The sequence below is a fragment of the Coptis chinensis genome, chromosome 5, assembly GCF_015680905.1.
Source record: "Coptis chinensis isolate HL-2020 chromosome 5, ASM1568090v1, whole genome shotgun sequence".
Lineage (NCBI taxonomy): Eukaryota > Viridiplantae > Streptophyta > Magnoliopsida > Ranunculales > Ranunculaceae > Coptis > Coptis chinensis.
The window spans coordinates 28,046,768-28,072,307 of NC_141460.1; the positions used below are offsets into that span (position 1 = coordinate 28,046,768).

Here is a 25,540-nt window from a genome sequence, read left to right on the forward strand (position 1 = left end):
TTTAGACCGACATAATCAAGTTTTGGGCTCGATTTTATGGCCCAAAATATGACTCCAAAGCCCATGCACGAATTTGTAGACCTAGCCCTCTTCTATATAAAGAGGACTAAGGCATCACTCTTAAATATATGGTATGTTATCCATAAATTTAGATTAGAATTAATTAATTAGTCAGTACTTAGTTTTTAATACAGTTTTGAATCATTAGACTCTTTTTTATTAGATTAAATAAAGTAATTGTACATTTTTTCAAGATGTCTTCTTCTTATTCATTTATTAATGATAGTTTGATGGATCGAAGTTAAAACCTCTATTAGAGGGGTTTGAGAAAGTTTCGATGAAAACTTGACTGTGTTAGCGTAGAAATAGTTGTAATAATCTATTCCACTCTAGAAGGTAGTTAATTCGCCATGAGAATGGGTTTAATTTGCCTCACATGCTAATAATTAGTTAGTAGAGATTGCCATGAATAATTAGAGATTAGAAAGACCCAATCTTTATGTGAAAACATAAAGATTAGGATTACAATAAATTTATGCTAGTTTATTAAGTCGAATTCAAGGTGGAATCAAATCCCTCTAATTCCTTCTCGATATTCACATTTTAGTATTGAATTGCCGTATTTAAATCATAATATCTAACTTAGTTAAATCACCGTCTTTGTATAATTTCATTTCTTTACTCTCATCAATTTTGTTAGAATTACATAAACTAGGAAACGTTACATCTAAACGAGCTAGGAGTGGAACGAATTCTCTACTCCACACATTGAACGATAACGAGAGTAGAACTTTGATCATATAGCGTAAACATCATTTAGTTTTACTTATTCAGAGCATAACGAGTTAAGAGTAGGAAAACTATCATTTTTATAATTTATCAGTGAACTCAATATGGTGTTTGATAAGAGCCCAAAACTGTAGTTTTAACCCCTTAACAATCATACTTTTAGACCAATTATATGAGTAATAATTAAGAGTTAATACTGATTACGTGTTTTTATGTATTTCAGGCTTCAAAGTCTATTATGTGCAGAAATGTGACACTTTAGCGAGATAAAGGAGCAAAGGTCGGTTGCTAAGGAGTTCTGTGAATAAATGCCAAAATTCAAGGAGAGAAAGCCTTTGTAAAGCCCGGTCAAAAGCTGAAAAGTCAACACGGGCGAAGCTTGAAGCACAAGTCGTGAGAACTTCCAAAGGCCATATCTTTGGACTCAGACCTCGGAATTGGGAATATCTTATGTCAAAACGACCGGCTCGAAAAGAGCTTTCCAATGGTCCAAGCCTTGGCCCAATCAGAGGAGCAGAAGTGGACGAAACATCTGTCAAAGCCAACTACAGCTGAAGAGCCCATTTTGGACTAAAGAAATTGGGTTTTGGGCCCGATTTTCCGGCCCAAAACATGGCTCCAAGCCCATGCACGATTTTTGGATCTGAAAGTATAAAAACAAAAGCTTGACTCTTTGTTAATGGCAGTTAGGTTAGGAAGCTAATGTTAATGGAGTTTAGGGTTAGAAAAAGATAGTTAGATCTAGATTAGTTAATTACTTAGTTTTCATTCCATTAATTAGTTTCATTCTTTGTTTTAGATTAGTTATTTAAATTATTGAATATCATTCATTAGATAAATAAAATAGTTATTATTCATTCAATCATATCTTGTTTTTATTGTTCTATTAGATAAATAAAGTTAATTAGTTCTCCATAATCTAGTTTCATTTTCATTTATTTATTAGCTTAAATCCTTAGATTTACTTATTTGTCATTATTAGTTTAATTCAATTATTGCATGAGTAGTTTCGAATTGAGTTTAAACAAATAAAGTTCAAATCTTTATATTAGGTCTTGTTTAGATTCAATTGTTGGGAATGGTATAATAGAAATTTCACATCAAATCATTACTCTCACAATTGTTCCTTTTGGGTTTGATTAGTTGAATTTGTTTAAGTCTTGAGGTTTAAAAGTGGAATGAATCCTGACTCTCTTAGATTACTTCGTTATTGAGAGTAGGAATATTGATATAAACACGTATTTACGTAAATTGATTATTTGTGTTTACGTATAGATAGTTAGAATACGTAAAATACCTTTTATCAAATGGCACCGCTGCCATCTTAACTCGTTCAAGACAAGAATTCAATTGCTTGAATCCAAGGGGCAATCCCCCATTCTCTACCCACCCACCATTTTAATTTTTCATTCTTATTTCTTGAATTTTCGAAAATGTTCACTGTTTCAGGCATAGGGGCTGCGGATTCACACAGAAAAATACTGCGGGGAAGGTATTTCTAAATTTTCGAAAATTCTGAAAATTTTCATACATAATATTTAATGTGTTGTTGATTTACTGGAATATTTTCAGATTTTTCAAAGTTGGTTTACCTTGTGAAAAAAATACGATCTTTACAGTGCTTCATTTCAGTTTTCACACCGTATGTTCTTGAAAAACAGACGAGTAAGGTTACTTATGGAGTTCTAAAATTTTATAATTTTTACAGGAGTATTTATCCTAAGTCAGGAGTTTGTAGTAAAAATTTGACGAGTTTTTGATTTGTTTTGACCACCTAAATAGTAGAGTGTTTCCAGTGTGTTTCTGCAGTGTTGCAAACACTTAATATCTGGAACACCAGCCGATAAGGAGAGGTTTTAGAACTCCAATTGCTCTATATGTTTTACAGAAACAAGTAGGATCTGTCAGGAGTCTCCAGTAAAAATTTGGCAATTTTTGGCTTTGTTTTGATGGGTTAACCATTCGGTTGTTTGTATTGTGTCCGAAAACTATTTTGCAAACTTTGCAGGGCAGTAGAGGGACTTTCATAGCTCAGATTGATCTGAAATTTTACAGAATACTTGATATATGTCTTATAACATTACTGTAAAAATTTCAAATTTTTTGGAGTAAGATAAAAGGCCTAAAACTCGAAAACCCTGAACCGCGACCTGCGCCCAAAACACTGGACATTCGAAAAAACAGAGGGCACCCGCTCCCTCGAAGGAAAATTCAGCGTGAACAGCCCAATTTTCATAGGTTAGTTCAAATTTTTATTTCTTCAAGTTACTCAATGTTTCTAACTTGTTAAATACACTGAGATCGCATATACAAGACGCTATTCAAACGCGTAGCAAGGAGGCATTCAGGTACTCCTTCTTCCACTCCTCGCCTCTTCTATCAGAGTAGTTTTAATTCTAGTATAATCAGGCTTGTTTTTCGTAGAAATAAATACAACACGCCTATCTAGAATTTCACACACTACACTTGCATCAATGGCTAAAGAACAAGAGACTCCTCTCTCTGATTTTTATAAAGCCTTAAACGATGGCCCTAAGTCGTGCATCGTTGTTGCAGACCTAGTGGGGGATTTCCGAATCCCCCCAAATATTTTTAATTTGTTACCCATTTTTCATGGTTTAGACTATGAAAAACCTTATCAGCACATGCGTAGGATTGAACAAGTCATAACAACATTTCATCATCCTACGGTTGGTGCGGAACAAATTAAACTAAGGGTGTTTCCTTTCACCCTAGCCGATAAGGCGGCATCTTGGTTAACTGCCCAAACGCCAAACTCTGTGGACTCATGGGCTCAACTTGTTCAATTGTTCATGGAACAATTTTACCCACCACTAAAGACAGATGAAATGCTTCACAAGATTCATTTCTTCAGCCGAGAATCCTCATGAATCCTTTCGAGGAGGCACGGAATCGTTTCAATCGATCTTCTCATTGAATGCCCAGATCATAATCTTGCGAAAGACACGCTTTGTTCGCTTCCTTCCTTCAAGGGGGCTTTCACATTATCATAAGGAGGTTCTAGATATCATGACTGGGGTAGTTTTCTTAGTAAAGGAGTCTTGGAGGCTTATAAATTCTTAGAAGATCAATCTAAGAAGAATAACAATTGGGGAGGAAATGATTCCTCGGCTCCTCTCCTTCTTCTCTTGAGGTTAAACATGATCCCGAAGCTTAAAACTCTTATCGATGCCCTCACTAAAAGGTAGATGCCATCTCGTTCAAGAACAACCCACTCCAGTCATGAACATTAACTCTACTCGTTGTAATGTCTGTTGTAGTCTTGAGCATTCCGACTTCTATTGTCCTCTTGTCTATGCACAAACACCACCACAACCATCACACTTCAACCAATTAACTCAATATCAAGGACAAGGGAACTTAGGTGACCAGAATAGAGGTTTAGTACCCATAACCCAGAACTATCAACATCAAGACATGAACGCTCAACAAGCTTTAATTCCAATACAACCATCTACGGACAAAGTAGTAGTGACCTTGTTGGAGAAACAAAATCAAATTATGCAACAAAACTCCAACTTGATGAAAGATCAAAGATGATCAAAACTCTAATATGATGAAACAAACGATGCAAATGATGCGGTCTTTGTGCCAAAAGGTTATTGACATGTATTCTAACCAAAATAATAACCAAACCGGCATGTTTCCAAGTCAAGCAAAGGCCTAATCCTAAGTTAACAAACACCGCCCGAAATAAAAAGTATTCACTGTAATGGTAATATAAACCAAGGGGACTCAGTGGTCCAATACTACCCTTCGTTCAAGGAGAGTAGTTAATAACCAAGTGACTATGCCTAAAGATCACCCAGCAAACTATAAATGATACCATACCAAATCTTGTCATAGAAATTGAAGACCCTACACTGTAGAGGTTCCAATATGGAAACCTAGTTGGAAAGTGATAAAAGATAAAGCAACGGTTAACAAATATGTTCCCCTCATATTAGGTATAGGGATAAAACACCGCATGAACAACTAGATTTTTGTAGAAGGTGAAGTTAAGTCTATTGAGAGTTTTGTACATCACATTAGTGCTTCCGTCGATGTCGTCCCTACACTAGTACATATCCCTCTTATGGAAGAAGGCAAAGATCACAATTTTGACTCTTTGAACATAACTTAACTAGAGAAAGAATTTTCAACCCTGCCTTCTGACCATAGAAGAGATGGACTAAACCTCACAATAGACGAGATAGATGAATTCCTCAAAGATGGAGATGAATACCATAATTATATGGATGCGAACAACCTAGATGAGGAATTCAACGAGTTTCTAAGAGCCTGTGATGATCCACCTTCTCAAGCAGTACCTAGAGCACCACCCTACCACCATCCACCTGAGTTAATCCCTCATAAAATCCAATCATTCATCCCACCCTTTTCTTCTAACACTTATCCACATTCCAAGTATTTTCCAAAACCATTCATTTACTCACGATCATTCACTTGGACACCTTCTTATTCAACTAAGTTCGTCAGTATAAAGTTTTGGAGCTTGATTATGTTTGGTGGTGCATTCCATGTTAACTATTTATGGAAAGATCCACAATTGTTTAGATTATTGATATATGGGAAACCTGCATGTAAATACATATATATCACTTTTAAGTCTAGGGAATCGACTTTAAAAGACCCGTTTTAAAACAAATTTTTACAAACCTGTTTTCAAAAATTTGTTTGGGGAATGGGGTGTTTGGTTTTTCCATGCTTGATCACTAAACTTCCTATTCTTATCCCCACCTCGCTCCCTTTAAGAGTAGCTAGATTTCTCCTTGTTTGTTGTTTTGATGTTGTTTTTTTTATTATTTTTAGTAGATAGGATGTTACGTTGTTAAATTCTGTAGTTAACTTTGAATTTGGTAGTTAAATGTTGTTTGAATTTCAATTTTAATATAATGTTGTTCTTTTCAAATTGTGCATGGATTTTATTGTTAATCCCACCTTCCGAATTGTTTGGGGGTGGTATTATTTATTCTATCATGATTTGTAGAAGATCCTCCATTTTAGAGTTTGTTTTGGAGTGAAGGTTGAGAATATTGTCGTAATTGGCATACCTATGATTAGATGTGGTGGTAGGATGAAATCTAAGAGAGTTTAGAAGTTACTAGTCTAAATCCAGTATAAAAGATATTAGGGTTGTTATAGAATCAAGAATATGAGTTGTTTCCGTTTTCGGGTTCGGAAATTTTATTGTTTCCGGAAATTGCCTTAAAGCTTTTTGACAACCTACCGATTCGTTTTAACAATTCAAAACCTATAAAAACTTCATTCATTCTACACTCACAACCCATACTACACCTAACTTCCACCACTCACCTTTCACTCCCACGTTTCCCACGTTTCGTCTCATTTTTCGATCTTGACACCTCGAGCGCGACTCTGCTGCTTGAGGAGCACTCGCGCTCACATTTTTCAGAATTTTGTACAGAGCCTTTTCAGCTTAAAGGTGCGCGACGACTTCGGCGCTCAAACACTGGAATTCCAAAATCATCAGAGCGCACTCGCGCCCTGACTTCCGTGGACCAGAAAAATTCCAGTTTTCTGCGGTTTGTTGCTAGGTCATTCGCATCTATTCCAGAGCGTAATTTTGAAATGACATCTCCTACAATAATACCGGAACAGTCTTTCAAAGATTTGTTTCAAAGCACTACTTATGGTGCTTGGTTTCTCGAGGTGATCACACACGTAGGTGGGAACCGCTTATGGTTCTTGCTAGCATTTGTTCTTGGACTTGCCATGCCCGCTGAAATACAAGACCCATGATGCTATTGGGTAGATAATATGCATGTCTACACTTATGACTTTTTGCATGAGGCTTATGGGTCCGGCATTTTCGTCGCAGAGGACCAAGGGACATATAACGAGCCCTTGGTAGCTTGTCCCTTAATGTGATACGGTAATGTTCTTTATCATGCTAAAACATATTAGGGGAGTGGCATTTTTTCTTCTCGATGAATGATGCCACTTGCGGCGTCTTCCTTGCTTTAGCTGAGGAACGCCTGCTATATGACCTTCCTAAGACCTTAATGTCTAGTTTAGCACAAGCCCATAGCATGAGGCATAAGTATCTTCTTATGCCTATATTAGTTTGTCGTATTATACTATGTTTCTTCCCTATTTTTTGTGCTCGTTTCATGGACTGGGTTGGGGTCGACATTGTGAAACCCACCAATTCTATTATTCGATCTTTCCGTGAAATGACTTGGCAAGGGTGGAGGATACAACCTCATTAGGTTGCACCTTACACCCCATCCGACCAAGTGGCGCTTAACAGGTTAGCAATCATAGATGATAATGTCGTGAAGCATGGCAAATTATCATGGCATGGCAGGACGCGAAGGAACCTCACTTCTTTATAGAAGAGGAGGATGACGAGTAAACGCTGGAGTGGAGGTAAGTTTTTAGTTTCAGTTAGTGTCTGCTTATGTCCCAAGCAATTTAATTATGTTAACCCCATAATGGGTGGAACTTTTATAGAGTTGCGTCAGTTTTTTTATTTCCTATATTAGTATGTTCTAACCTTGTTTTGCAGATGTTCTAGAATTTCACGCGTTTCCATGGTATTTTTCTACCCTCTTTATTTAAATGCTTTGAGGACAAAGCATGCTTCTTGTTTTGGGGGGGGGGGGCATAGAAACACGTGTAATTAAGGCATCTGTTAGGATATAGATATGTATAATATGCATTTTTTTTCAAGTTAAAAATTTCAAAAATATAAATAAATAAGTTTATGTTATACACTTAAGAATATTGGTATTATTTTCTTTCTCTATGCTCTTAACAATCTAGAAGTCTCACGTAGTTTTTGCATCAGAATAATTGTTAGAAACTTCGGTTAATATGTAGGTAATAATCTTTGCATCTATCTATAAATATATTACATGAGTATCTATGATTGTTAGCAGTAAGTTTCTGAAATCTAGGCTAGAGTACTTATTCTACAAATCCTGTGAGAATATAGCCTAAAGCCTTATATGATCGAAACATTTGAGAAATGACACAAGGGAGAAGTAAAATCCGAATAGAGAAATCACACGTCCACTTGTTTGATCACTATGTCATATCCTAAGCGAGAATTTAGGCCCTCTTTGGATCGATATAGCCAGAAATTCAAACCTATGAATTATTTTCCGCTAGTAAGCCCCTCGAGCCTTTCTTTAGCCTTCCATAAACCACAATTCCTTTACCCTGTTACAAAAACAAAACAAAATAAAAATTCAACTTACCCAATCTAGAATAAGTCCGAGAATAGAATGAGTGAAGAAAGAAGAAGAGAAAACACTGTGGTAAACAAAAATTAGTTAGTTGCTTGAAAAAGAAAAGAAGTTTCCATCCAAGGACAAGAAAAAAATAGAAATAAATAAAAACTCCAAAAAATAGAATAAAATGGAGTCAAAAGCCAAAGAAAAGAAAAAGAAAAAATATGGCTAAGGATGGAAACAAAGTATAGAAGCAAAAGAAAATAACATGGTTTTTCTAAGTTACATAATATGAAAACTCTATTATCTCGGACTTGTCCTTTTGAATATCCATTTCCTTCCTTCTTAAACCATCTCCTAATCCCGCAACACCTAATAAAGACCTCTAGCTTAATTAGAAATAGGTTAGTGTGATAGTAAGTGGCGGATGTGTTTGATCGACTCCGGCTTCCTTTTTGTTTGTCATTGAGATTTAAGGTAAAGTGTGCCCACCGCATTAATCGGAGTAGCTTAAACTTGAGCGGAAAAATCGAGAGTGGTTTTGTCTTGACATTTATGTGAGGACCTACTTAAGGACGTTATTCGAAGTTTTCAGAAACTTAACCTGCTAGGCATTTCATAGTATTACTCATAGTATATATATTTGTATCATAGATGATTGATTATTATGCATATATTAGTTTAGGTTTTTGACTTGGTTATTCTTATTCAATTGCTAGTGAGATGTATAGATAGTTGAGACATGAATGAGAAAACAATAGTTTTATTTCTTAGTCGTTGTAGTATAGATGAAGTTTGTGAGTACCTTCACTGGAAAACTCTCATGAGGCTATAACTCGTCCATTAGGGAATTCCTAGTGGTTTGAGGCCTTGTTGCATATGGTCAATGCAATCGCACTCAGCGAAACGAGAGTAGATAGAACTCCATTTTTGGTCACTTATTCTAATTTCTCATCTTTGCTTGAGGACAAGCAAAATGCTGTTTGGGGGTGGTTTGATAAGAGCCCAAAACTGTAGTTTTAACCCCTTAACAATCATACTTTTAGACCAATTATGTGAGTAATAATTAAGAGTTAATACTGATTATGTGTTTTTATGTATTTCAGGCTTCAAAGTCTATTATGTGCAGAAATGTGACACTTTAGCGAGATAAAGGAGCAAAGGTCGGTTGCTAAGGAGTTCTGTGAATAAAGGCTAAGATTCAAGGAGACAAAGCCTTTGTAAAGCCCGGTCAAAAGCTGAAAAGTCAACACAGGCAGAAACAGTGCACAAGTCAGCAGAACTTCCGAAGGCCGTATCTTTAAGCTCAAACCTCGGAATTGGGATTATCTTATGTCAAAACGACCGGCTCGGAAAGAGCTTTCCAATGGTCCAAGCCTTGGCCCAATCAGAGGAGCAGAAGTGGACAAAACATCTGTCAAAGCCAACTACAGCTGAAGAGCCCATTTTGGACTAAAGAAATTGGGTTTTGGGCTCGATTTTCCGGCCCAAAATATGGCTCCAAGCCCATGCACGATTTTTGGATCTGAAAGTATAAAAACAAAAGCTTGACTCTTTGTTAATGGCAGTTATGTTAGGAAGCTAATGTTAATGGAGTTTAAGGTTAGAAAAAGATAGTTAGATCTAGATTAGTTAATTACTTAGTTTTCATTCCATTAATTAGTTTCATTCTTTGTTTTAGATTAGTTATTTAAATCATTGAATATCATTCATTAGATAAATAAAATAGTTGTTATTCATTCAATCATATCTTGTTCTTATTGTTCTATTTGATAAATAAAGTTAATTAGTTCTCCATAATCTAGTTTCATTTTCATTTATTTATTAGCTTAAATCCTTAGATTTACTTATTTGTCATTATTAGTTTAATTCAATTATTGCATGAGTAGTTTCGAATTGAGTTTAAACAAATAAAGTTCAAATCTTTATATTATGTCTTGTTTAGATTCAATTGTTGGGAATGGTAGAATAGAAATTTCACATCAAATCATTACTCTCACCATTGTTCCTTTTGGGTTTGATTAGTTATATTTGTTTAAGTCTTGAGGTTTAAGAGTGGAACGAATCCTGACTCTCTTAGATTACTTCGTTATTGAGAGTAGGAATATTGATATAAACACATATTTACGTAAATTGATTATTTGTGTTTACGCATAGATAGTTAGAATACGTAAAATTATTTTTATCAGTGTTCACCGAGTTCTTCTACCCATACTACCAAGTAAGTTGTCTTGTTGGCTTTAAGAAGTATCTTCTTTAGTGGCAGGTCGGTGAGCACTTTGATTGGGTTTGCTTGGAAGTAGGACCTGAACTTTCTTGCTGAATAAAGTAGTGCCAGTACTACCTTTTTAATGTGGGAGTAGTTCCTCTCAGCTGGCAACAATGTCTTGCTTGTGAAGTAGATCGGTTTCTCTACATTCTGTTCCTCTTTGAAAAGAATTGAACTGATAGCGAAGTTAGACACAACTAAGTACAACCCCAGATTTTCACCATCAATTGGTTTTGCTAGCACAGGTGGTGTTGTCAAATAGTCCTTGAGAGTAGAGAACGCTTGGTGGCATTGTTCGTTCTATGAGAACTTTTCACCCTTCTTGAGAATTTTTATAAAAGGTCAACATTTGTCTGATGCTCTCGATATGAATCGATTTAGAACTACCACTATTCCAAACAGCTTCTGTATTTGCTTCTTTGTTTTTGGGTCGGGCATATCCAAGAATGCTCGAATCTGATCTGGGTTTGCCTTTATCCCACGTTGTGAGACCTGATATCCAGAAATTTCACAGAGGACGCTCCAAAGAGGTACTTCTTAGGGTTAAGTTTCATCTGAGTTTGCCATAGTCTAGAGAACGCTTGTGTGAGATGATCTAAGTGATCTCCAGCTTTCTTGCTTTTGATGACCATGTCATCTATCGGTCTATGTAGACTTCCATGGTGTCACCTAACATCTCCTAGAACATATTAGTGACGAGTCGCTAGTAAGTCGCTCTAGCGTTCTTAAGGCCGAACGAGAGGACGTTGTAATAGTAGATTCCTTGCCCTATTACAAATGAGATTTTTTCTTGGTTTTTTTCTACTAGTGGGATTTGGTTGTAGCTACTGCAGGCATCCATGAATGACAAGAGCTCATGACCATAGGTCTGGTTCACTAGTCGGTCGATTCTTGGTAAGGGGGAGCTATCCTTAGGAGTTTCCTGACTTAGGTTGGTAAAGTCCACGCAAACGCGAACTGTGCCATTCTTTTTTGGGACTGCTACTATGTTAGCGACCCATTCAGGGTAATCGACCTTCCTAATGAAGCCAACTTTTTTGATACTTTTGACCTCTTCATTGATTGCCTTTTGAAAACTAAGGGATAACTTTCAAGGTCGTTGGCGAACTGCTTTAACATTTGGGTTAACATTTAACTTAAGGCATGCAACATTGGGATCAATTCCAGGCACATCAATGTATGACCAAGCAAAAACATCTTTATTTAATGATAAAAAGCTTACAAGTTATGCCTTAAGAGTGGGATCAAGCTTAGCTCCTACATAAACGAACTTTGGGTCATCCTCAGTTCCTAGGTTGACCTTTTCCTTCAACTCGGGTTGAGCAGCCACCTCAGTGGGATTAGTGACCTCTGGGGTCTTGGTCTCTTGAGGTGTCTCCTTGACCTGAAGGGGTTGGGCGACCTCTAGGGTCGTAGCTTCTGGAGGAACGCTTTAGGCCAAGCCCCCCGTGTTCGCCTTTGGTAGGTCGTTTCCAGGGGTTTTAGTCAGGGTCTTGACCTCATAGATGAAGTCTTTTGCCATCTTGGTTTTGGCGATCTCTCTGTTGTTTTTTATTGAAGCCCCAGTAGGCTTGTTGACTAAGAGGATCTGGTTGCAATTATGGGCATCGAGCTAGTTGCTTCTGAGCTCTATCATGCCTTTGGGGCTAGGGAAGCGTAAAACCTAATGGAGTGTGGATGGCACTGCTTGCATCTTGTGGATCCAATGGCATCCTAAAATAGCAGTATATGACGAGTTGACAAATAGAACGCTGAAGCGCGTGCTGATGCTGACTTTGTCTTCGTGTGATCCGACTGAGATAGGTATAATTATGTCTCTAATTGGATCAGCTCGAGATCCGTTGAAGCCATAGAGGGGTGCTATTGGATCAATCATAACCGATTTGGGCAGGTTCATCTCCTTGATAGTCTGGTAGAACAGAATATCGCATAAGCTGCCTGGGTCGATCAAGGCGCGCTTTACTGTATAGTCACTAATTTTGACATTAATAATTGGAGCATCATTATGTGGGAGGCATACCTTGTTGAGGTCAGCCTCAGTGAAGGTGATGTCTCCTGAGTTGTGGCCAGTGGTGTGAGGGGTAGGAGCCGCTTGTGAGGAGAACTAGTGGACTTCTTGTAGGGTGCCTACCTGTCTTCTTTTCTCCCTTATAGATGTGAAAGAGTCGTCCTGGAAGGTGATCATGTTGATCGTTCTGTTGTTATCTCTGTCAAATTAGTGCTGGCGACGATCATGACAAGATTGGTCCATTGAGCGTCCTCGAGCATGGGAGCAATCTCGGTTGTGGTTGCGTGGTGGAGTTCAGCTTCGCTCTCTGCAAGCCATGAGCTTGTGGCGCAGGTCACCATCAGCTATATCAGTATAGTGCTTGTTATGGCCTGCCTCGATGAGGTCTTGGAGGTAGTGCTTGCCAGCGGCATTCGTTAGTCTCATGGCACTTTGCTTTATGGAAAGCGCATTATGGCTTTCCTAGTGTGTCTTCTGGCCGTTTTACCTTAGGTCGGTAATAGGTAACTGTTTTTATTTTCTCCAGTATGTAGCTTGGAGATCTTGTCAACACAGCGAACTCGCATTTCGTGTACGTCTTGGAACCAAACTTCTGTCCTTGTGGTCTAGGTCGCTTTTTTGAGGATAGGGCAACGTCTGAGATTGTTGCGACTTCCTCTTGTTCACCTTCATGGTCTAAAGCTTCCTATAGCTTTATATACTTGTACACACAAGTGTACAAGTCTTACAATTTTTCAGGATGCTCCTTCATGAGCGACCTGTATAGCCAGGTATTTTTCTGGATTGCCTTGGTGAATGCCAAGGTTGCGAAGGACTCTTGGAGGACGCTTTCTTTAGACATTAAGTCTATCTTGAATCGCCCTAAAAAGGAGCGGATTGACTTATCTTTCTTCTAAGATAGCATAGAGTGTGAGTCGACGTCGGTTTTCTTACATCTGTTATGGACGTAATGGTTACCAAACTGATCGGTTAGCTTCTCGAAGCTATTAATGGAGTTTGGTTCCAATTAGTAGAACTAGTCGAGTGCTCCTTTTTTCAGGCTTACGGGAAACAAGTGGCATTGCAAGTACTCGAACTCTTGTGCACTATAGAGTGCGAGGCTCTAGATATAGTGAGCTACGTGTTGACCGAGACAAGTACTGCCATCATACATCGCAAAATGCTGCTGGATGAAATCGTGCGGGGAGGATTTACTGAGTACCTCCAGTGTGAATGGGGATGCTCGATAAATTTTCAACATCTTCTGGACAATCTGGGTGGCATCCTTCTTCACAGCACTCTGGTCAATTTGTTGGGACTGCTCGTTGATTTGCTGGTTCACCTCATTTATGTCGTCCTATGCGGTGATTTCGTTTGGATTCTGGGCTGTCACCTAATTTTTTAGTGTGGCAGTTTCTTGTTGTAGGAGGTTGATGCTATCGTTCATGGCTCCCATTTGGGCGGCCATTGATAGGGTTATATACTAAAAGCATTATTTTTGTATTAACTCTAATTCTTTATATTTAGAATGAGAATCATATGGGCAAATATTATGCATATTATATATGTTATTAGTTATATGCATGTGTCTAATACTTTATGTTGTCGATAATATGGTGTGTGGTGACACACATAAGATCATATCATCAGTACCTTATAAAGTATAAGTAAACATTCACAACCTAGATAGATTTGGACAAACCATTGATACGGTTGTAGTATAATCTGGTATTAGTCTATCTTGACTACAGGATTACACTAGTACACTTTGTGTGTATTAAAAAGGACCAAGTGAGGTTGTTTCTCTTTATACTGACTATATAAAAGAACAAACACCTCTGTTATTATGGATGCTTGTCCTCTTAATCCGGATATAATAACGGGCACTTACGTGCATTATACATTGCTTTAAATCATTAATGAGTGAGATTCATTTGTGAATCAACAAACTCGATGGATTGGGTAATGACATTGTATGTAAGGTGTGTTGTTGATTATAGAAGGAATCCGTGACCCACAGGAAGTCGGGTTGATGATGTCCCATTGAGGAGCTCATAAGGATTGTCATGTAAACCTTGCAGGTGGATTTAATCCGACATGACAATGAGGTTGAGTGGTACTACTCAAGGACATAAGAAGTTTATTAATGTAGTTGTCAGTAACTTGACTAAATCAACGTGCATTCGATATCTTAAACACGGGGAGATCAATGAGCATATAATATGAAGCCCATAAAAGTAATTTGGGATTAGGGTGGTAGTGCAACAATGGCCTTTAGTGGAATAAGCCATTTGTTGACGGACTTGGGCCGTGTGTTCTGGGTAAACATGGAAAGCCCAAGCCCGTCAGGAGGCCCAACCCTAATTTCACCTCATGGTCCCTGTTGTAGCCTATATAAATAAACCTTTTCTTCTTGGCCGATTTCATATTCACTTGATTGGAAAAAAAGAGGGAAAGAGAGAAAGAAAGGGTGGTAGATCGTTGCCCACACAACGTCCATTCTAAGGATAGAGGTTGCTGATTTCGTAGATCTTGGATTCTCAGAGATATCACATCTGATCTAAAGGTATGAATTTCTAACCAAAATCGTGAGAACCTTTTTTCCTCTGTGCATGGTTTTCATGGTTTGTAAACTGCGACCATAACGGTTCCTACAGCCATGCTCTTCATTTGTTTTTAGAGGCTTTCCATGCTTCGTGGGCTTGAGATTTGTTTGAAGGTTTTTTAGGGATTGTTAACTAAAGAAATTGAGCCACAAACGGCGCCAATGTAAAGGTTATATTTCGTTAACCTTACTAATGTAGGCAATCTTTGGGGAGAATGGTGTTTGTGGGATTGAATTAACCAAGTTTGTATGGACGAACTGCCTACGTATCAAGTTCTCTCTGCTAGGGGGAGACTTGAATCAGGTCAGACGTAGTTTCTCATCCTCTTTATATAAGCAAGATGCCTGCGCCTCTTGATCTCTCACGTTAGGTCATGTTCAAGTCTCCTCCTTGTTGGATGACCATGATGGCGAGTTATGGAGAATTAATAAGATGCGTGCATAAAGCGGTGGTCATGAAAGCCATAATAATGACATACATTACAAGCCTTTATGGAACGGGATGAGCGAGAGTGATGGAGGTCGCTTTAGACCTAGATCGTCTATTTTACTCAAGTCATTATGAAGCGAGCTCGTAGGACAAAGTTGAAGATCATTTGATATGAACAGGTCGCTTGCCTGAGTTGGTTCACTGTGAAGCGAGCTCTGAGGACGAGGATCGGAGGTTGGTTGGTAGTTCTGTTTATGCTGGACCCGTGCTTGATATTCATTGGATGTGAATATTACTCCCTCACAGTGAGGTATTTATGTTCATGACAGGATTAGGGGTGATAGGGTTATATACTAAAGGCATTACTTTTGTATTAACTCTAATTCTTCATTTTTTGAATGAGAATCATATGGGAAAATGTTATGCATATTATATATGTTATTAGTTATATGCATGTGTCTAATACTTTATGTTGTAGATGATATGGTGTGAACACACAGAAGATCATATCATCAGTACCTTATAAAGTATAAGTAATTGTTCACAACCTAGATGGATTTGGACAAACCATTAGTACGGTTGTAGTATAATCTGGTATTAGTCTATCTTGACTATAGGATTACACTAGTACACTTTGTGTGTATTGAACAGGACCAAGTGAGGTTGTTTCTCCTTATACTGACTATATAAGAGAACAAACGCCTCTGTTATTATGGATGCTTGTCCTCCTAATCCGGATATAATAACGGGCACTTACATGCATTGTACATTGCTTTAAATCATCAATGAGTGAGATTCATATGTGAATCAACAAACTCGATGGATTGGGTAATGACATTGTATGTAAGGTGTGTTGTTGATTATAGAAGGAATCAATGTCCCGCAAGAAGTCGGGTTGATGATGTCCCCTTGAGGAGCTCAAAAAGATTGTCATGTAAACCCTGCAGGTGGATTTATTCCGACATGACAATGAGGTATAGTGGTACTACTCAAGGACATAAGAAGTTGATTAATGTAGTTGTCAGTAACTTAACTTAATCAACGAATATTCGATATCTTAAACACGGGGAGATCAACGAGCATATAATATGGAGCCCATAAACGCTGACACGTCATTTGGGATTAAGGCAGTAGTACAACAATGGCCTTTAGTGGAATAAGCCATTTGTTGACGGACTTGGGCCGTGTGTTCTGGGCAAACATAGGAAGCCCAAGCCTGTCAGGAGGCCCAACCTTAATTTCTCCTCATGGTCCCTGTTGTAGCCTATAAATAGAATACTCTTTCTCTCTGGCCGAAATTAACCTATTCAATATTCACTGGATTAGAAAAAGAGGCAAGGAAAGATAGATCCAAAATTGGATCTAGCTTTGTGAGAAAGAAGGGGATTGGTAGATCGTTGCCTACACAACGTCCAATCTGCTCTAAAGGAATGTAACAGAAGATCAAGGGGTTGATTTCGGATTTGATAAAGCTTGGATTCTTAGAGTTATCTAAATCAGATTCAAAGGTATGTTTTCTATTCAAAATCGTGAGAACCCCATTGATTCCGCTGCGCGTGGGTTCTCGCAGTTTGTAGAAATATTTGCATTCTGAATAACGGTTCCTACAAGGGGTTTGGTCTTTTTGGTTGGTTGTGAGGATATCTATCTTTCTTGTGGAGGTTTCGATTAAAGTTTTGATTTCTGGATCGGATTTCACCTCAAAAAAACCACTAGCCTTAGATGTACTGGGTTGGGCTATTCTGGAATTGTTTATATCTCCCCAATGGGTACTCTTTCAACTTGTTCTCAAGAAACGTTAAGGCTTCGGTTGCACCTTTATCCAAAAAATTATCATTACTCATGATGTTGAGGATTACTTTGTGTTCTTGGAGAAGACCTTTGAAGAAACATTAGACAAGAGTCGATTTTTCTAGTTTATGGTTAGTACATTAATGGAGTACGTCAGAGAATTTATCCCAAGCTTTGGAAAATGTCTCACTTGGACTCTGTCTAAAGAACTGTATCTTCCTTCTTATATATTTTGTTTTCTTCGGCGGAAAGTACTTCTTCATGAAGGAGAACACAATCTTTTCCCATGTATCGAAAGAATCAGGCTTCTGAGAAAAAAGCCAAGCGTGACTCCTACCAGCTAAAGTGAAAGAAAAACTCGTAGCTTAACCTGATCATCGGTGATGCCCGGATGGTGGAAAGTATTGCATACTTCATGTATCCGGCGTAAATGCTTGTACAATTGTAGGAACCGTTATTTCAGAATGTAAATTTCTACAAACCGTGAAAACCATGCGTAGCGGAATTAATGGGGTTCACAATTTTGATTGGAAAACATACATGTAGATCAGCTGTGATAACTCTGAGAATCTAGAATATCTACGAATCAGAATCAACTTCTTGATCTTCTATTGTATTCCTATGCACAGAGTGGACGTTGTGTGGGCAACGATCTTCCAACCTCTTCTTTCTCTCTTGGCCTCTCTCACTCAGAAAGTTTGGAACCAATTTTTAGATGAACTTTTCTTGAGCAAAACCTTGAGAGAGAAAAACGGCCAGAGAAAGAGGTTTCTATTTATAGGCTACAACAGGGACCATGAGGAGAAATTAGGGTTGAGCCTCCTGACGGGCTTGGGCTTCCCAGGTTCACCCAGAACACACGGCCCAAGTCCGTCAACAAATGGCTTATTCCACTAAATGCCATTGTTGCACTACCGCCCTAATCCCAAATTACGTGTTACGTTTATGGGCTCCATATTATATGCTCGTTGATCTCCCCGTGTTTAAGATATCGAATGCCCGTTGATTAAGTCAAGTTACTGACAACTACATTAATCAACTTCTTATGTTCTTGAGTAGTACCACTCAACCTCATTGTCATGTCAGATCAAATCCACCTGCCGGGTTTACATGACAATTCTTATGAGCTCCTCAAGGGGACATCATCAGCTCGACTTCTTGCGGGACAGGGATTCCTTCTATAATAAACAACATACCTTACATACAATGTCATTACCCAATCCATCGAGTTTGTTGATTCACAAATGAATCTCACTCATTGATGATTTAAAGCAATGTACAATGAGCGTAAGTGTCCGTTATTATATCCGGATTAAGAGGACAAGCATCCATAATAACAGAGGTGTTTGTTCTCTTATATAGTCATTATAAAGATAAACAACCTCACTTGGTCCTATTCAATACACACAAAGTGTACTAGTGTAATCATTTAGTCAAGATAGACTAATACCAGATTATACTACAACCGTACCAATGGTTTGTCCAAATCTATTTAGGTTGTGAACGTTTACTTATACTTTATAAGGTACTGATGATATGATTATCTGTGTGTCACCACACACCATATCATTTACAACATAAAGTATTAGACACATGCATATAACTAATAGCATATATAATATGCATAACATTTGCCCATATGATTCTCATTCAAAATATAAAGGATTAAAGTTAATCCAAAGGTAATGCTTTTAGTATATAACCATATCAATGATAACTCATGTTCTAACCCGTAGAAAATAGGTAGAAGATTGAACACATTCAGTGGAATGGAAAAATTGCTCGTGAGTGGTGTGAGTCGTATACAAGATGGAGGCCCATCTTGTAATGGTGTGTAAAAGTTGGAGAGATTGAGGCTCTCCATCTTGCACTACTTCATTGACCATCTTAGTAGATGGAGGACTAGAAACAGGAGATTGTCTAGGACGATGTGCTTTCCTACGTGAGTAAGTTTTATTCTTGCTACTACCTGTAGTGCCTGAATGCAGTATCATGCACTTTTAGCAAGACCACAAAACTATCCTAACATGCGCAAATGATACAAAGTTTGTTCAAGCAATCGAAATTTCTTTTTGAAAGTATGGAGTTTTGAAAACATTGCTTTGGTCTATAATTTACTAAGCCCTATTTAAGGGAACAATTGGGTGTGAGACTAGAATGGCTCTACTACACGTCTTAAAAGAGTAGGCAGTCACTTCACCAAGTGGTGTGCTACCAATAATCTCACTCACGATAAATCTTGGGGAAATGAGTAAGGATGGTAGTTGGTCCACCAGAATCTGGTAACTGATTACTCTAAATCCTGGTGGCTATATTTTTGTCCTTTTCTAGAGGAGCATGACTACTTTGGGCTCTAGTTAGTTGATTTTAATTCATCTTTTTGGTCTAAGGTTTCAAGAATCAAGCAACGTCCAATTTTGTCTACATTGGGGAATGACTTTCCAATGGTTGTTATGTGGCTTGGGTTCAGCCTTATGAGTGAATGTAAATTGCAGTGTGGAAATTAAATTTCAAATAATCATGTAAGCATTCTTGAACACACAAGGTATCCTCTTACATGGGTGAAGTAGACTAGTTTAGAGTATCTCAAAGTTTGTATTTGTTGTGGTTCATCTTAGGTTGGTTAGAGTTTGAATGATGGGAGTTTGAAGGAAAAAAGTAGACTTTTAGTTAGGACTTGATTTGTTTTTAGTTTATGAATGAAAAACATTGAAGATTAAGTTGATGAAGATTGAAATAACTCAAAACATTGAAAGAAAATGATTGAAATGATTGATTAAAACAAAAACAACAAAAGAAGATTGATTGATTGATTGATTGAAATAAAGCAAAATAACAAGATTGAAATGAAAATAAATGAAGAACAATAAAGTAAAGACTTGAAAATGTAAAAGACTAGAAATTAAATCCTACATGACACTAGATTAATTCTAGTTGCATTCTCTCTCCCTAACTTTTAGATTATATACCCCTACTTTATGCCTTTTACTAATTTGCCCTTCTCCATTACATTTGAGACACCTCACACTTCACTTTATGTTTTTGTTTTTTCCTTTTCCTTTTTGATTTCTTCTTGATCAAGATAGGTTTTGGAGAATGCCATATTTTGAGATAAGGACCTCCATCTCTGGTCTTTTGAGTTGAGTGCTTTGACCCTTGACTTTGACCTTTGAATTTGACCTTTGACTTTGACCATTGACTTTGACTTTTTCAACACTTTTTCATAGCAACTTTTAGTCTTCATAATAAGCCTAATTAAGGCTCCTTTTGGTGCTAAGTCGCATTTTTATGATAAGTGGTCTGAATTTCTCTATAACTTGAAAAAGGCAATAAAAGCTATGAGTTGTCTTTTTATTAAATGTAAGAAAGGTTGTAATGCAGTAATATAAGGGTAATAAAAGGCTCATTTGGGAGCTGATCACCACCCCCAAATAGCATCTTGCTTGTCCTCAATCAAGGATGAGAGAAAAAAAAACTAAAATCACAAATGAGTGATTTATTATAAGTTATTGATAACTGTAAAACGATAGTTTTACCTACGAATAAGTAATTAAACTCAAATGTAAGTAAAACTAAAATTGATCCGTGCTTAATATCAAAGTTATATACTCTCGTTATCGTTCAATATAATTGGAGTAGAGAATTCATTCCACTCCTAGCTCGTTTAGATGTGAACACTTCCTAGTTTATGTATTCTAACAAAAATCGTGAGAATAATGGATTTGAATTTAACTACGAGGGTGAATTAACTAATCAAGATGTGATAAATGAAATGACAGCCATTCAACACTAAGATGATAATATGAGAAGGAATTAGGGGAATTTGATTCCACCATGATTCGACTTAGTAAACTAACATAGAATTATCATAATCGGAATTGCAATGTTTTTGCATAACAATTGGGTCTTTCTAATCCCTAATTGTTCATGGTAATCTCTACCAACTAACAATCAGCATGTGAAGCAATCAAACCCATTCTCATGGAGAACTAATTACTTTCTAGAATGGAATAGATTATTACAACCATTTCTACGCTAATACAATCAAGTTTTCATCAAGGCTTCCTCAAACCCCTCTAATGGAAGTTTAGCCTTGAGTCATTAAACTATCATTTCTAGAACAAGAACAATAAGAACAAAACATTGTTTAATAAGTAATTAAACTTTATTAATCAAATTGAACAATAGTCTAATGATTCAAAGTGAATTAAAGCTGGATTAAAACTAATTTAGAACTAAGAGTATGAATAACTAATTATGAATTTAAAACAAACTAAAGCTAACTAAATATTGAATTAGAAACTAAGTAACTTGAAATATAAACTAAGTATTTTATTCTAAAAACTAATTTCTTGAATATAACTAAGTTCTTGATAATTAACTAAGTAACTTAAGAGCTAAGCCTTAGTCTTCTTTATATAGGAGAGGCTAGATCCACAATTTCGTGCATGGGCTTAGGAGCCATGTTTTGGGCCAGAAAATCGAGCCCAAAACCTCATTACTTTAGTCAACAAAAGGGTTTTCAGCTGGAAATGATTTCAATAGACGTCTTCATCCACTTCTGCTCCTCTGATTGGGTTAAAGATTGGACCATTAAAAAACTCTTTCTGAGGCAGTCGTTTTGACATATGGTAGGCCCATTTCCGAGGACTGAGTCCAAAGATACGGCCTTCGGAAGTTATGCTGACTTTTACGCGATATTCCTGTCCGCGTTGACTTTGACTTTTCAGCTTTGACCGGGCTTTAAAAAGGTTTTTTCTCCTTGAATCTTGGCCTTTAATCATAGAACTTCTTAGCAACCAACCTTTGCTTCTTTATCTCGCAAAAGAGACGCCTTTCTTCACATATTCGACTCCAATGCCTGAAATACACAAAAGCACGATAACAGTATTAACTCTTACTTATTAATCACATAATTGGTCTAAAAGAAATATTGTTAAGGGGTTAAAACTACAGTTGGATCAAAATACTTACAAGATGGGCTGATATAGTAGCATGGGCAGAGGAGGATCAAAATGGCGACCGCTCACAAGATCAAGAGGAAAACTCCCAGGATTCGAAATATGGTAAACCAAAATGGCAGCTGCAACAGTCAAAAACCCCAGCGACCAGATCCAGATCAAGGTCTCAGACTGGAAGAAGGGAGAATTGATAAAGGTGTCTTTCACCATTTCCCACAATAAAACTTCTATATTCTCAATGAGGTGCATATTTTGGAATATTAGAGGAATTGCAAATGACAAGACACAAAACAGGCTCTCGAAGCTCATCAATAAATGGGATCCCGACATAGTTGGAATTGCTGAACCTATGATAAATCCCGGAGATATTTCAAGGGCTTATCTCCAGTCTTTGGGAATGAGTGCTTCTTTTTACTCCAATGATAGACAAAATAGTGTTCCAAACATCTGGCTTCTTTGGAAATCCACAGTATCCACTCCCACTCTTCTACAGCAGTCTTCTCAACAAATCACAGTAGAGGTGGAGGGATGTCTAATTACAGTAGTACATGCCCACTGCATATATGTTCAGAGAAGACATCTGTGGAATGAAATAAAGCAAATAAGTTCATTCAATCTGCCATGGCTTGTTCTATGAGACTTTAATGCCTATTTGAGTATTTTGGAAAAATGTGGAGGAAATCGGCCAACGGCAGCAGCTTTGAATGATTTTCGAGATTGTATTAGTGCATCTCAGCTTATGGAGATCCCAAACACGGGATTCGTATATACTTGGTGGAACAAGCAAGTTGGCAGATTCAAGATCATGGGGAAACTAGATAGAATGTTATGCAATGCAGAGTGGTGCTCTAAATTTCAGGGATGGAATTACAAAGTAGGTAGTAGAATCTGCTCAGACCACTCTCCGATTATGGGATGCGGCGTCAATGTTCCAAGGCCCGGAAACATGCCTTTCAAATTTTTCAATATATGGTGCACCGATCCTAATTTCAGAGACATTGTGAAAGCAAGCTGGGAAATTCCCATTTGGGGGCACTCAATCTTTATTCTGACTCAGAAGCTGAAAAGACTGAAGGCTACTCTGAAGAAATGGAACAAAGAATTATTTGGGAACATTACTTCTAAAGTAGAAATGGAATCAAAGAACCTGGAACGCATGCAGAACCAGTTTGAAACGGAAACAGTGCCAGAGGAATTCATTGAGATGATGGTGGAACAGGAAAAGAAGGTGGAACTTCTTCTGCAACAAGAACAGATGTTTTGGAGACAGAAATCAAAAACTCAATGGGACAATGACAATGATCGCAGCACAAAATTCTTTCATGTTATGGTTAACAGAAACAAGAGCAAATCCTTAATTTCATAAATGAAAAATGAGGATGGTCTCAAGTTGGATTCGCAGGAAGAGATTGGCAAATACATAGTCAAGCATTACTCTGAAAAATTCAAAAGGGTGGAACACGAGATGGACTGGGAACTGATACAGAGCATGCCTAATATGATCTCGGAGGAAGAAAATGCAAATTTATCAAAGCACCCTACTGCAGAAGAAGTCAAGGCGCAGTTGTTCCACACGAGCCGGCGACTCTCTCCGGACCGGATGGCTTCGGTGGATACTTCTTTTCATCATTGTTGGGACATAGTGGGTCATGATTTAGTAAGGGCGTCTTGCTATATTTCTTTCTAAAAGCTAGATTGCCCAACGGATTCAATGCCAATTTCATAGTCGATCCCGAAAAGAAAAGAATGCCAATCACTCAATAAGTATAGACCGATATGCTTATCTAACTTTGTGTTCAAAGTTATTACCAAGATTTTGGCCAAGAGGTTGAGTCCGATTGCAGAAAGAAGCATCAGCAAGGAACAATATGGATTCATAGCTAACAGGAACTCTCAGCAAGCCATTGGGCTAGCATCAGAAATGGTGAACGAACTGCAAACACCCAGATATGGAGGTAGCATTGGCATCAAGCTTGATATATCATAGGCCTTCGATACCATCGATTGGAACTTTCTGTGGGCAGTGTTACAGCAGGTCGGCTTTAGTGTGAAATGGATACAATGGCTAAAAGGAGCTTTTGCGAGCAATTCTATGTCAATCATGCTCAATGGAGGCCCTATTGGGCTTTTTTCTGCAGAAAGAGGTCTAAAGCAAGGCGACCCTCTATCTCCTATGCTCTTCGCATTTGCAGAGGACTGTCTCAGCAGAGGTATATCGAAAATGGTTCAAGATGGGAAAAATACAGCATATGGTGGTCAATGCCAAGTACTGTAGCCCTTCTCACCTTATGTTTGCGGATGACATTTTCTTATTCTGCAATGCTAATATGAAGTGTATTAAGAATATTTTGTAGCTTCTAAACCGATATCAGGACACTTCTGGCCAGTTAGTAAACAAGGGAAAATGCAAAATCTTTTTAGGCCCTATGACTCAAAGTAGGAGAATGCTAATCTGAGAGACTACGGGAATAAATGAAGGTACTTTGAGAAAAAATACCTTGGTGTCCCCCTCATTCTGAGGAAGAGTGACTAAAGCCGCTCTTGCACCTCTAGTGGACGTAATTAGAAGAAAGGCTTCAGGGTGGGCAGGAAAGATGCTATCTTTTCAGGGCCGAGTGGCTCTAGCAAGACATGTGCTTAACAGTATTCCTGTCCACAACATGGCTATTTATAGATGGCCAAAATCAGTTCTGAAGGAATGCGAGAGCATCATCGTAAACTTCATCCGGAGTGGCAATCCGGCCGAGAGAAAAACAATAACAAGATCTTGGGATAAGACATGCAAACCCGTGGAGGAGGAAGGCGGGGGGATAAGGCGATTGCAAGACATCAATCTTGCAATGCTCATGAAACAAGCTTGGTGTCTACTAACAGAAGACGGTGACTGGTCATCTTTTATGAAGGGCAAGTACACTAACAGAGTTAGGGGATGGTCCAACTACAAGTCATCAACAGTGTGGCTAGGAATACGATGGGCCCTCACGGAAATGGCTCCTTTTCATGGATGGATAGTGGGAAATGGCAAGGATATAAACATATGGAGGGACAACTGGCTATTGAGGAAACCTATCTGCGAATTCTTTCAGGAGGACAGAAAGGAGATTATGAAGCTTCAAGCAACTCTGGCTGATTGCATACATGAAGAGGCTTGGCATTTTTCTAACAACATGGCTCAAGTGCTAAATCACATTGGCATGGAAGAGGCAGAAATTCAACAGCCACATAGCACCCGAGAATATGAAAGAATATGGATATCAACGATAATGGACAATTCATCGCCTCGGCGGCAAGATGAGGACATAAGAGCCAAGGCCCACAAGCCCGTATGGTGTAACTTCATATGGAGTGCACATATCCTACCAAGGACGCAAGGAATAGCTTGGAAGTTGGCTCATGGTGCCGCAAGAACAGATGAACAGCTAAAAAGAAGAAAATTCCAGCTGGCCTCGCGATGTAGCATATGTAGGGAACAAGAGGAAACATTGGAT

General features: G+C 38.0%; 1 protein-coding gene across 1 annotated transcript; it reads left to right on the forward strand.

Annotated features, from left to right (window-relative positions):
• Positions 1 to 22,998: 22,998 nt before the first annotated feature.
• On the forward strand, positions 22,999 to 23,418 carry LOC147497238 (uncharacterized). Its single transcript, XM_086562816.1, has one exon. The coding sequence runs from the start codon at positions 22,999 to 23,001 to the stop codon at positions 23,416 to 23,418; it is 420 nt and encodes a 139-aa protein (XP_086418942.1).
• The last annotated feature ends 2,122 nt before the right edge of the window (positions 23,419 to 25,540 follow it).